Genomic DNA, 12,621 nt, shown 5'->3' with positions numbered 1-12,621 from the left:
CGCTGCAGCGTAGACAAACTCTTAGGGTCCAAAGAGCTATGCTGCCTTTTTTAGCCCATGGAACAAGCCGTGTGCCCAAGTCAATTGACCCCAGGCTCTACAATAAAACACCTATGGCTGGCCTAGGTCAGCTGACTTGGGGTTGTGTGGCTCAGGCTCTACAGTTGCAGTGTTCATGTTTGAATTTTGTAGCCTGTGACCCTGAGTCAGTGACAAGTATTTTAGTACAGTGTAGACATGCTTTAAAACTTACTGCCAAAGGTTTTTGTTTGGGTGGAAGAGGGTTTGCTGCATAAATATACTAAGGATGTTAAGAACTAGTTGACTATCCGATAAGCAAATGCTTATTGGCTAGTTGAGTCGATACCCCCCTCCCATTAGATAGAGGCAGCAAAGGGGAGAGGGTATTTCAAAGCAACAGCGCCGCACAGCTGATCCAGGGCTCAGCTGTGAAGCACTGCTTCTTTAAAACACTGCCTCGGCATTTCAAAGCAGTGCAGCATGGAGCTGACCCCCGGGCTCCATGTGGAAACATTCCTTTGAAACGTCACAGCAGTGTTTCAAAGGGGCAGCACTGCATGGAGCCCGGGGACAGCTGGGGACTCCCCAGCTGATCCAGGGTTCCAGCGCAGCACGCAGAGTCCCCAGCTGATCCCGGGTTCTGGGGAAATGCTGTGCAGAACCCGGGGTCAGCTGGGGAGTCCCCCGCTAAACCCAGGCTCCATGAGGGCACTTCCACTTTGAAATTTCCAGAGCCCAGCTGGGGACTCTTGTACATTTCAAAGCTGGCACCCATGTGCAGCCCGAAGTCAGTGGGACTTCCCACTGAGCCTGGTCTGCAAGTGGAGTTCCGCATTCCTCCTTTGAAATGGGACTCTTGTACATTTCAAAGGAGGAATGCAGAAGTTCCTATCGAGTAGTCTATGGAAATTCCATCGACTACTCGTCTAGTAAATAACTCGATATGTAACATCCATAAATTAAATGTACCCTTTGTAAATAAGGGTTTGCAGAACTGGTCCCTTAGGGTAAAAAAGGATCTGATTTTCTTATTTGGGGTTTGAGATGACAATGTAGATAAAAATTTTAACATTAATGAAAGCATAATTATTGGTCATCAAGACATCTTTGCTATTTATGCTGATCCTGTTGACTTTCCCAATTTTAATTTGTCCTGTCCCATTTATTAGAATAAAAAAAATCTTTCTCTTTCCCTTATCAATCCTCCGCTATGGTTCTCTTTGTACAATAACAAAAGGAAGCACTTTATCTGCCTTGCACAGACCCTTCCGAGTGTTTCCATACCTTTTGGGAGTTAGATAATTTGTTTGTTATTTTTGAATATCATCAGACTGTTACATGAGATATCCAGGTTTCTCAGGTAACGTTTTTCATTTCTGCAGATTTTTTGGACAACCTACATTCCCCACAGGGACCCTTCTCGATTTACATTTATGGACCAGAATTTTTTCTATTTGCATTTTTACAGCAGCATAGTTTGATTTGTTTTGTTTTTTAACACGTTAAGCTGACTTTAATAATAGTTGAAATTACACAAAAATCACTTCCTTATGTCTCTCCCACAGTATATTTTTATCATGTATGCACTTCTTCCTTCTTTTTCTAACACATCAAACTCAGTACACTGCTGTTTAGCCTGTCAGCCTCTTACCAGCTTTGGTGATTATGAACTATTTGAAGTTCATTGGTTTTGAACTGAAAGCCTCTGAAATAAAATAAATGAGTCTGATTAAAGTTTGGAACCCCTAAGTGCTACAAACATAAAAGTCAACAACAGATGCCCATTCAGTAAAGCAGACCACCCCAGCCAGATGGGTACAAATTAAACATTTCTTTACTTCATTTGTTTTTAAAACAGAAGGGGAAAACTGGCATGTCAGTCAAAATAAACAACAGACAATTGCTTTATAGGCATTTGGGGTGCGCGCTTGGCAACTCAAAGTGCTCCTGGTTTTGCAACATTTATTATTTTGAGCTTTGTTGCAGCGATGCCTATACTAAGCATATTAAACATAGTTGCAGTGGAATAAAACTTTAGTATGGTTTTCATAGTGATAATTTAACTTTTTTTTAAATGTTGGTATGAAAAAGAAATGGGATAATTTCAAAGAGACTCCAAAGAATCTGGGAGAAATCCTGGCCCCCTGGAAGTTGATGGACAAATAGGATTTTTCCCTCTGATTTCCTTTCTGGAATAGAATATGATCTTAGTCTTGCAATATAGTATAGATTTGAAAATCAAGATTCTTTGGACTCTATGCTCCCAGTTCTATCACTGAATTGCAGGGAAAGTAAATTTGTGACCTGCATTTCAAAAGCACTGAGTACTTGACATTCCTATATAGAATATCAGTCCATTTATTTAGGTGTCTAAATATAATTTCAGGAGTCTTATTGTTATGCAGTCATATTTGAAAAAGTTGGTGTTCACTGCTCAGCAGTTTGCTAAACTGTACTTAATTACCTGTAAACCCCTAAATCAAATTGTTTGGAATCTTCCTGCCTGAAAGGCCTTGTCTGTCTTTATGTGATTCTATGGCAGTTGTGGTCAGAGGAAGAGTCAACAGAAAGTCCCTTCTCTTTAAAATGGAGGGAGCTGATACTTGAAACTTTTTTTCATGGTGAATGGTCCTCCCCTCTTCATTGTTGGTACAAAATAGCTAAAACTTTCGCTTCCGTAGCACACAGCAGGGTTCATCTGCCTTTATGGGGGTTTTTGGGGTGTGTGGAGTGGTCATACGATTGGACATAGTTAAGTTGTACATGCTAATTGTGTTCTGCAGAAGGCATTTTTTGTTGAATTTGACTACCTAGATGGATGTTGATTGTGGGCTAAATTGCTGGATTTGGGTTTTGAGATGCCCATTCAGAAATGAATGAATGAATCTACTTTGCAGAAGAGTCATAGGGCTTAATTAATTCATATTTTTAAAGTAAAATACTTGCTGATTTCCAGATCATTAACAAAAGTTTATTATTTGTATGCTTTCATGAAGCTTACACTATGATTTCTTATTTTAATCTTCCAAAGCTGTGGAAATTTAAAGATCTCTTTTGAATATAACAATGCTACAAAGATGCTTTTAGGATTTTTTAAAGTTTTGCTTTGCATTCCATAGCTTTTTTATTTTTTATAATTGTTATAGTACACTTCTGTCTTGGAGAACTCAAGACTTTTTGCATATATTTTTCTCACATTTAGTATATCTTGTTTCATGTATTATTCTTGAGATCTAAAACACTGTTTTAATTCCCCCCATATGGATTATGCTCTGATATTTAGGTTTTCTTTCAACATAAAACATGCACTTTTTTTGCAGGGGGGCTATTTGGTAATTTATTTTAGGTTCCCATGGGAAATTTACAGAAGATTACATTGCAGTGCTGTGCTTTATCATTTCTGCGTTATTTCTGACTCAAAGCATACATTATTTTGTGTTTACCTTCAGCAACAGGATCATAGGAAATTTTATCATCAATCAAAGAATTTAAAATATGGAAAAGTGATAATGGTGACAAGGGCTTAGTCAGAAGCTGCTATTATTGAAGGATAATGCATCACTCTGGTGTGTTATAACACATTTAATTTTATTGCTCTTCACAGGGTCAGGTTCATGTCGCTTTAGTTACACAGATCCCAGCATCATTGTGTCCTATACAAAGAATAACTCTGCAGATTGGATTCAGCTGGAGAAAATTAGGTTTGTAATATTTTTTTTAAATGTGCATTTTGACCCAGCAGATGTTTTCTCCAGTTTCATGATTCGCTGTTTTGTTTTCTCTAAATTTTTAGTCAATGGTTTTATCTATCTAATTTGGTTGTTCATGTGTCTGTTCTCCATATTTTAGATGTGTTTAAAAACAACAGGTGAAATTCTGGCCTCAATGACAGTAAGAGGAAACTATAATGGGGCAGGATTTCATTCAAGGCCTTTAAAAAAAAAGTGTTTCTCCATGAGGGAGAAAGGATTAACTTGTGGTTACAGGCCAGGGAATCAGAATCTGCATTCTATTCCTGGTTCTTTTGAAGACATCCTATGTGCACCTCGGTAAATCATTTAACTCCTCTGATCACAAGCTGGCTTAGGGTTGCCAGATATCTTCACAAAAAATCCCAAACAGAAAGAGAAAAATTGGTTGCGCAAAAAAGAAAAGGAGACTTGTTAAGCAAAAAAAAAAAAAAAAGGGTCACTATGCCTTTAAATTACCATGCTCCTCGCTCCCTCCATTCTCACAGATGCCGCCAGCCATCCGTCCAAGGAAAACAGAAAATATATGTCAGGTATTCTCTGGGGGGTTTTTACCGGACAGAAGTCCAAAATACCGAACTGTCCGGGTGAAAACCGGACAGCTGGCAACCCTAAGCTGGCTGAATGGATAATCAAAATCAGCGTGTGTGCTTTGGGACAGGCCCTAAAATATGAGTAACACTTCCTTTGTGTGTAGGTGTGTTGTGATGCTCAATACTAGACATTAATATTTATGAGGTGTGTGTCTGCCACACCAGCAATGGGCAACCAAGAATAGTGAGTGGACCACTTGAGTAGCCCTGCTTCATCTCAGTGGGCGGCAGGGGCAGATGAGGATTTTGTGGAGCCCAGGGCAGCACAATTTCGCGGGGGCGCATGCGTGGTGGCGCCACGCACATGCACGGGGCTTCTTGAAGCGCGGGGCCCGAGGTGGCCGTCCTGCTCGCCCTGCCCTATATCCGCCCCGGTGGGCAGCATGAACAGTGAACAACCTACAGCCCCCTGGGTTCCTGTCTGCCATCTTCCCCATGCGCCTCTCACATACTGGGACACTGGAGTCCCACACTTCCTTGCTCCTTCCCCTCTCTCCCAGCACTTTTGGGGCACTGATTCACACTCTGTCTCTACTTCTCCCCCTGCGCCTGCCTCCCAAAGCTTGAACAGCCATGAACAGCTGATGTGTGGCATTCAGCTTCTGGGAGGGAGAAGGAGTTTGAATCAGAGTGAGAGTCAGGCGATTCAAGTTGCTTCTAAAGTGGTGGGAAAGAGGGGGAGTAGTAGGAAGTACAGGACTACAGTGCCCCAAGTGCAAGAGGCAGATGGGGGAGGAGGGAAGACAGAGGTTCCATGGGCCGCAGGTTGCCCACCACTGTACTACACTGATGAATGTGATACAAATTACCATAAAGATTTCATTTGTAATGTTAAAAAGCCAATATGTTCCACTATTCTCAGTGTTTTATTTGTATAAATGTATTCATTCATGTTACTGAAGATAATGAAATATTTAAAACAAAGTATAAATTTATTAAAGCAAAAATGAAATAGATTCTCTCTAACATTCACTGACACTTTACCAGTGTTCCACCAAAGAATAAGAAATATGACTCTGCTGTGATCTCTTCACGGCTGTTTTATTACAAGCCAAAACTCGCACTGGTTTGCATTTTAGCACCACTTTTGATCTCAGCGGGAACAATAATTTTCAGCATGGCAGGTTAGTACTTCACTAGGATAAAATGTTCAATAAAAATAGTTTATGGTTTTATATGAAGATTTTGCTTCTAACATTGTTATAATATCAAAATTATGTCATGTTTTTAAACAAACAGGTTTACATTAAAGTATAAAGGGTTCTGAATGAGGACTTTAAAATCTTTTATGATAATATCCATACCTTTAAATTGGGAATAATATAAGATTTGAATTTTTTCAAGAGCAGGGCAAGCACTTTATAAAGTAGTATTGTGAAATGTACTGTATACATTAACTCCTGCCTTTGTTCCTTTCAATAGAAATACTGGAAAAACAGGACACAAGATTTTGCAACTTGCCCATTGTATCCTTCTTAGGGCCAGAATTTGTCACCCTTACCTATCCTGAGTAGTACCTTTACTACACAAGCAGTCCAGTTGAGCAAAATTTTATTCCCTGGTGATTACTCAGAATAAGGTGCTATTAAGTATTGGTAAGTGTGCCAGAGTCTGGTCCTATGAAATTGGACATCAGTTCCTCACTTTACTGCTTGTGATTACTAAAATTCTTACCTCATTGTGAACAGAGTAACTCTGACACAGGTGTGAATCACTCATTGTGGTCACTGGTGTTCCCTCTAAACTGTAGGCAGCACAGCTTCACAGGTGATTAATCAGCCCTGCCCAGCCAGTCAACTCAGTGCAAGGTGTTGTGAGCCTCTGACTGAGCAGGGCTGATTAATCATCTGTGAAGCTGTGCTTCCCCACAACTTAGTGGGAACACTGGTGGTCACTCACTTTACTCCAGATTAACTGCCCTCAAAAACCGTTGCTAACAAAATTATGATTGCCAGGACAAAGGCCCCTTCAGGATGTCAAGTTCAGCTATACTCAAACCTCTGAAAACCAGGAAACATGAAGCTAAGGTGTACGCCACTTTGGCAATGCTACCTCACCTGTGCCCTATGGAGCTGGAAGTAGCTATTGGGAATAGTTCAGTAAGGGTGGTGCCACAGTAAGTAGACATGAAGAGGATTATGAGAAGATGCTTATGTTTGTGTTGTGTACCAGATTTGAATTGCAGCCTTTGTCTGCATGCTGCCTCGGCTATGGTAGGTGTCCCAGTGCTAAAGGTGGGTTGGATTGGCACAGCCATCATTTTGATTGAGGAGAAGCACATGTGTAACTTGAGAGATCAAGTATGCCTCATATTGGCACTGAGTTCTGTGGGCTGTTTCAGTGCAGGCACATAAGCATGTCTGCTCGTCTTGGGCATTGTCAGCAGTTTAATGGGATACATGGCAATGGTCTCCAGGGCATAGTGAGGATGAAGTCAAGGCAGTTTCTCAGAATGAATCCCTTATTTGACAAGAGAACTTAGAAAATACATTTTGGAAACTCATGTGGAGGCTGATCAGGGAGTCACCTGACTTGGCAACACTTCAAGTCAGGGGGTGCTGCAGCACCCCCTGCACCTTTAATTCCATCACCTATGAGTCAGGCCAACCTCAGTGGACACAGTCACATGCTAGAAACAGTATGAAAGGTGATATGAAAGAATTGAGATTTGAAGATGTAGAATGGTTGAAGAACCCTAAAATGAAGGATTTTACTTTTTTTCTCTCCACATTCCTATTAATGAATAGCTTTCTTCCTGCTTACTTGCAGTTCGGTGGAATCAGTGCTTAATAATGAAATAGTCTATCATTATCTCTGACCCTATACCAGTGATATTACAATTTTCCTCTCTGGCAAATTAGACTGTAAAAGCTCGAGTCTGAATTCCTTTCTGTTGAAAGATAAACATTTTCAGAATTATGACACAAATGAAATTCAGTTTTTCTTTGAAACAAGAGACACACTAGAGATATCCCATTTATCCTATTGGATACACTAAAAATTTTTGTTAGATGCTGGATCATTTCCTTCTCAGTGAGTAGTAAGAAACCTGTCCAAGCTCATTTCCTGGAACTAACCAAACAACTGAAAACTATAGATTTAGAATGTGTACACTACCCTTCCAACAAAATCTTTAAAAAATTAATCTGTCTTTGGCACAGATTGACTGACTTCAATCCAAGCAGAATTTGCCCTTTTAGATTCACACAAATATACAGGGGGTTGGGAGAGAGAGAGATTCTCGCACACAGGTTAAAAGTGAGATGTCAAAGGTTCCAAAAAGTATCACCCATATCAGAACAAGGGCAGTTTACCAGTCAAAAAGAATTCAGTGATCAATTTGTTAAATTCTACTAAGCTATTTGCAGTAAAGATTTATTGGCTGACTCAGGAGGACTGAATAATTTTGTTTAAATTATTAACATCTCGCAAATCTCAGAAAAGCAGGAGGCCAAACTATCTCTCCGTAGCAATCAGAGTAAGTAAGGCAATGTAGGAAATGAGTCCAGGAAAATCACTGGCCCTGATAAATTTTGATACAATGCTATCAGTAGCTTAAATGAAATTCTGGCCCCTGAACAGTTAAACATTTATGAGGTGCCTTAAGGAAAGGTATGTTATCTCTACCTTGAGAGAAACCCTAATTTTTGTATTACATTTTTGGGCCTCCTTACTCAGTTTAAGTAACAGTTTAGCCCGTCGCTTTAACCAATACTGATACAAAAATACTCCTAAAAATATTGGCTAAAAAACTTGAAAAAGTAATAACTGATATGGTTTACCCCATCGTGTGGGATATACAGTACTTGGAAAAGATAACAACCATCTATGGCATTCCATCAAAATTCTAGCAGTTCCTATGTGATCATTTCAGTTGATTCAGCAAAAGCTTTTGACAGGGTGAACTGGCAATATCTGCTTCTTAGTACCCTGCATACATTTGGGTTGAGGAAATCCTTCATTTCATGAATAAAGCTGTTATGTTCGAATCCCACCTCTTACACAGTAACAAATAATAGATAAATTTGGTAAATTCTCTGGATACAAGATGAACCAGGACAAGTCAACAGTGCCTCTCCTATACCAACATTTGAATGGCAACAGACAAACCTCAGATAATCTTGACATTCTGTTCCCTAAGGAAAAAGTATAGTCACAGTTAACCTAGTCCTATTAATCATGCAGTTAGCAATAAATGGCAGGGGGGATTAAAAATAATCAAAATTAATATTCTTCCTAGGATCATTTTTATTCCCATGTCCCTCCATATCTGTATTCCTTCCATTTATTATACCAAAATTAGCTCAGTCCTTGTGTGGTGCTTGATGACAAACCCAGAATCTCTTTACAAAGATTACAGCTCCTTGTCAAAACAGGTAGTTTTACATTTTCCAACTTTGAACATTAGCATCAGGTAGCATTTCCTAGCCAAGTAGCATGATGGTTCATTCCCTCATGCTCTGGAGTAGCTCCAATGAAAAGCATGATTGGTTGTTCCTTTTACCCTCCAATGTGCTGTACTCAGATTACTGCCAATTCCCGAAAGAACAATTACCAGCTATTGTGGCAGCCAAAAATACTTAGCATAACGTGTCTACTAAATTTTAAAAGCACAGTTTTCTGCATAGTGAGGCCTCTATGTAGAATAATTTGAAACTGTTTATAGTAAGCAACCCATTCGTCTGACCAGATTGGATTAGGAAAGAGATTTTGACAATCAGTTAATTTAGTGAAAGTAACTTCCTCCCTCTTATGAATATTAAAAGAAATATTACATCTAGAAACTTAAGATGAGTGGCAACATATCCAGTTTATACATGTCATCTCCCATCTGGTGCCTGCACTGGCCTGACCCCTCCCCCTTCTCCTCTTCACCTGCTCCCCGGCTGTTTTCATTTCTCCAAATATTACTCAGATTGCCAAGATCAATGGCAACATTTTATGCAAACATAGCCAGAAAATTTAAATTAAATTAACAGAATCTCTAAAAATGGGAGAAGGAACGTGGCCAATTATTCTCCACTAACGAATGGAAACAAATTTAACCAGTGCACCAAAGTGTTCCTTAGATCACCATTTAAGATTAACCCAACATAAATTATTATGGAGGATGCCTTGGACCCTGCTCTGAATCTTCAAAACAGTCGCTAAGTCAGACAAATGTTGGCACTCTAATTCAGCAGCTAACTTATGGTCTGGGAATGCTCCCATATCTGTAAGTTTTGGAAAGAACATAATTGCAGAGTTAATGTTTTCCAATCAAATTAAATGTATTTTTAAACATAATAGATATTAATTGGAAGCTGAATACATGTGAAAATCTTTGGTTTGGAAGAGCACTAATCATTGCTAAAAAATTGGAAATCCAACAACTGAAGACTGGAGTATAGACATCATAAGCATGGCCATCATGGAAAGAATTGTGTACTGTAACAGAAAAATACCTCTCCCCTTTGAATTTTACTTCTATTCTTTATTTTATTTTAATAATATTTCTAGTTGGATATTTATGAACAATTTTTATTTGTAAATTGTGTAATGCAAATAATTGATTTATATTTTAATCATTCACATTATATGTAACTAGAAGATTTACCCAGTATTACTCGGATCCTTAACTCAATTAATTTTTGTTTTTCTTCATTTAAATCATTGCTCTGGGGTGAGATTGGAGATAAGGGGTTCAGTATCCAGGCAACCCTTGGGAGAGGGGACTACAGGAGTCAGGAGGGCTTGGAGATGTTGGGGGCTCAGAGCAGGAGGCTGAGAGTGTGGGGGTGCAGATGTCAGGATGGGAGGTAGAGGAGGGGCTCAGGGATGCAGGAGTCAGGGCAGGGATGAGAAGGGGCTAAAGGCAGGGGATGGGGGTACAGGAATTGGGGCAGGAGATTGAAAGGAGGAGAGCTCAGGGGAGGGTGAGTTACTGGTTACTTACCCAGTCTGGTGGCCAGTAAGATGGTGAACACTGTCCCCAGGTGGCCACTTTCTTGGTGGTGTGGCTGCTCCCAGTGGTCACACTGCAGTATAGTTGTCCCTCATGTTCCCTGCCCACAATCGTCACTCTATAGTATCACTGTCCTCTGATCAACTCCCTCCCTTTCCATGATATGTAAAACAGCCCCATTCCAGGTGCTTCCCATTTTCTTGCCACAACCAAACACTGAACCTGCTCTAAGTTATGATAAGAGGAAACTGCATACCAAATGTGGTGGTCCTAACTCTTACCCTTTTTTCTTGAACAAATGGACTCAGAGGCAGACAGATGCATATTTCTAAAATATAGAGAGTATATGTTTTAAATTTAGCTAAATATAGGTAGTAAATGGTTATGTTTATGTATTATGACATAGTTTGCTTTTCTGTCTATATGATTTTAAAATGTAATAAAAATTAAATGAAAAAATAGTTCTGTGCCTTCTTTTAGCTTCCTCCTTCACTTGAAACGGCCTCTAATTCTAGTTCTTCGGGTATCCCTCATTTCTCTTTCAAAACACATTTCTTCCATGAGTCCCTCTTTCTGTGGTCTCCATGCCCCCGACCACTGATTGCTCTGTGTTTTACTGAACTAAATCACTAATGCATGATCACGTCCAATCACTTTTTTGAAAGTTTTTTTATTTTTTTTTAAAAAGCAGTCTAGATGCAGTTCTTTTGAAAAAAGAAATATTTTTCGAAAGAACCCTTACTCCTAAAAAAATGAAGTTTATGGGGTGGGGGGGAGGGGTTAAAAGGAACCGCATCTAGACTGCTTTTTTTTTTCTTTTCGAAAAAACCTTTTTTGAAAAAGTGATAGGATGTGATTATGCAAATGAAGCATGAGATTTGTAAATCTGCGCTTCATTTGCATTTTCGATTTCCTTCATTTACATTCCTCTTTTGAAAGAGGAATATAGTCTAGATGCACCCTAAATGTAAGTGATGCAGGGCCTGTGCCTTACACTGTGGCTTATAAAGCAACATACTCTTTCATTATAAGGTGTTCAGTAGTTGCTGTTAAAATGTGAGCATTTATATTATTTTCTATTCTAAGCAGAGGCTGAAACTGTAAAATGTAAGATCCATGTAAAATCTGTTGGCAAATTCTGACTTTACTGGTAAATACCTCGTAATAACATCAACTCTATTTCCTTAGAACATTATATAATATTCAGTAACGTACCATTAGATTTTTATTGAATGTTTATTTTTCTTCTTCATTTTCTGATGTACTTTGGAAAGGATTTTCTTAATTTATGATTGAATCCCATGCTAATTAAAACTATTTTGTATTGTGCACAGAAAATCTATGCACATGTTAGAAGCTGGGTGTAGCTGTATAACATCTGGTAAATTATTTCCACTGTCTGGAGCTCAATCTGATTCTGTACCTTGATGTTCTACAGAGCCCCTTCCAATGTCAGCACCGTCATCCACATCCTGTACCTTCCTGAAGATGCCAAAGGAGAGAATGTTCAGTTTCAATGGAAACAGGAATATGTACATGCTGGTGAAGTGTATGAAGCCTGCTGGGCACTGGACAATATTCTGATCATAAATGCTGCCCACAGACAAATTGTCTTGGAAGATAATCTTGATCCTGTGGACACTGGCAACTGGCTTTTCTTCCCTGGGGCCACAGTTAAGGTTTGTTTAATTTTGTTTTTTAGTTTTAACCAAATTCACACATGTAGTAATAGAAAAATAAGTGTCATCCAAATTCTGAAAGAAGAAGTGCATATTAAGCCCCTCTACTTGAATTTGACTCTTTTTTCTTTAATCCCCTTTGAAGTAGAATTTGGTCTTTTGCCAGTTACATGTCACTCAAACTCTTCTGCAATTTACCAGAATTAAGCATGGGTTTTTAACAATTGTCATGTCAAAGATCATGTAGCAGAAAATGCATAATTGTTTCCTTTTAGCAAAACAGTACAAAACTGTTGAAATGAATACAAATCTCTCTACTAAATGTTCCCCAGTCATAGTATTTGTCAGATGAAGTGTACTATTGCTGCCAATTATATGTGCTCCATCACCTACCCATGAAATTCCCTTCTGTTTTTGTATTATGATGACAGAAATGATGATGGTGAGGATGAATGTGACATTATTTATCACAGAATCATTGTAAACAATATTTCTTGAAGTCAGTGAACTCAGAACAAAAATACTCAAATTTACACAAATTTACACTTCTGCCACTGCAATTAAAGGACAATTTCCATTTACTGTCCATAGTTTTATCCCCTTCATTAGGCAACTCCCTAGAGAAAGTGATGTAA

General features: G+C 39.0%; 1 protein-coding gene across 2 annotated transcripts in view; it reads left to right on the top strand.

Moving 5' to 3' along the window:
* RELN (reelin) overlaps positions 1 to 12,621 on the top strand; it is a 491,382-nt gene that overhangs the window by 278,033 nt on the left and 200,728 nt on the right. For both annotated transcript variants that reach the window (XM_006137543.3, XM_075926876.1), the window contains 2 exons: positions 3,626 to 3,722; positions 11,746 to 11,986. In XM_006137543.3, coding sequence (XP_006137605.2) covers positions 3,626 to 3,722; positions 11,746 to 11,986 — 338 coding nt within the window. The remainder of the gene's footprint in view (positions 1 to 3,625; positions 3,723 to 11,745; positions 11,987 to 12,621) is intronic.

The sequence above is a fragment of the Pelodiscus sinensis genome, chromosome 1 (genome assembly GCF_049634645.1).
Source record: "Pelodiscus sinensis isolate JC-2024 chromosome 1, ASM4963464v1, whole genome shotgun sequence".
Taxonomy (NCBI): Eukaryota; Metazoa; Chordata; order Testudines; family Trionychidae; genus Pelodiscus; species Pelodiscus sinensis.
The sequence above is the reverse complement of the archived record's forward strand: the minus strand, read 5'-3'. Positions and strand labels throughout refer to the sequence as shown.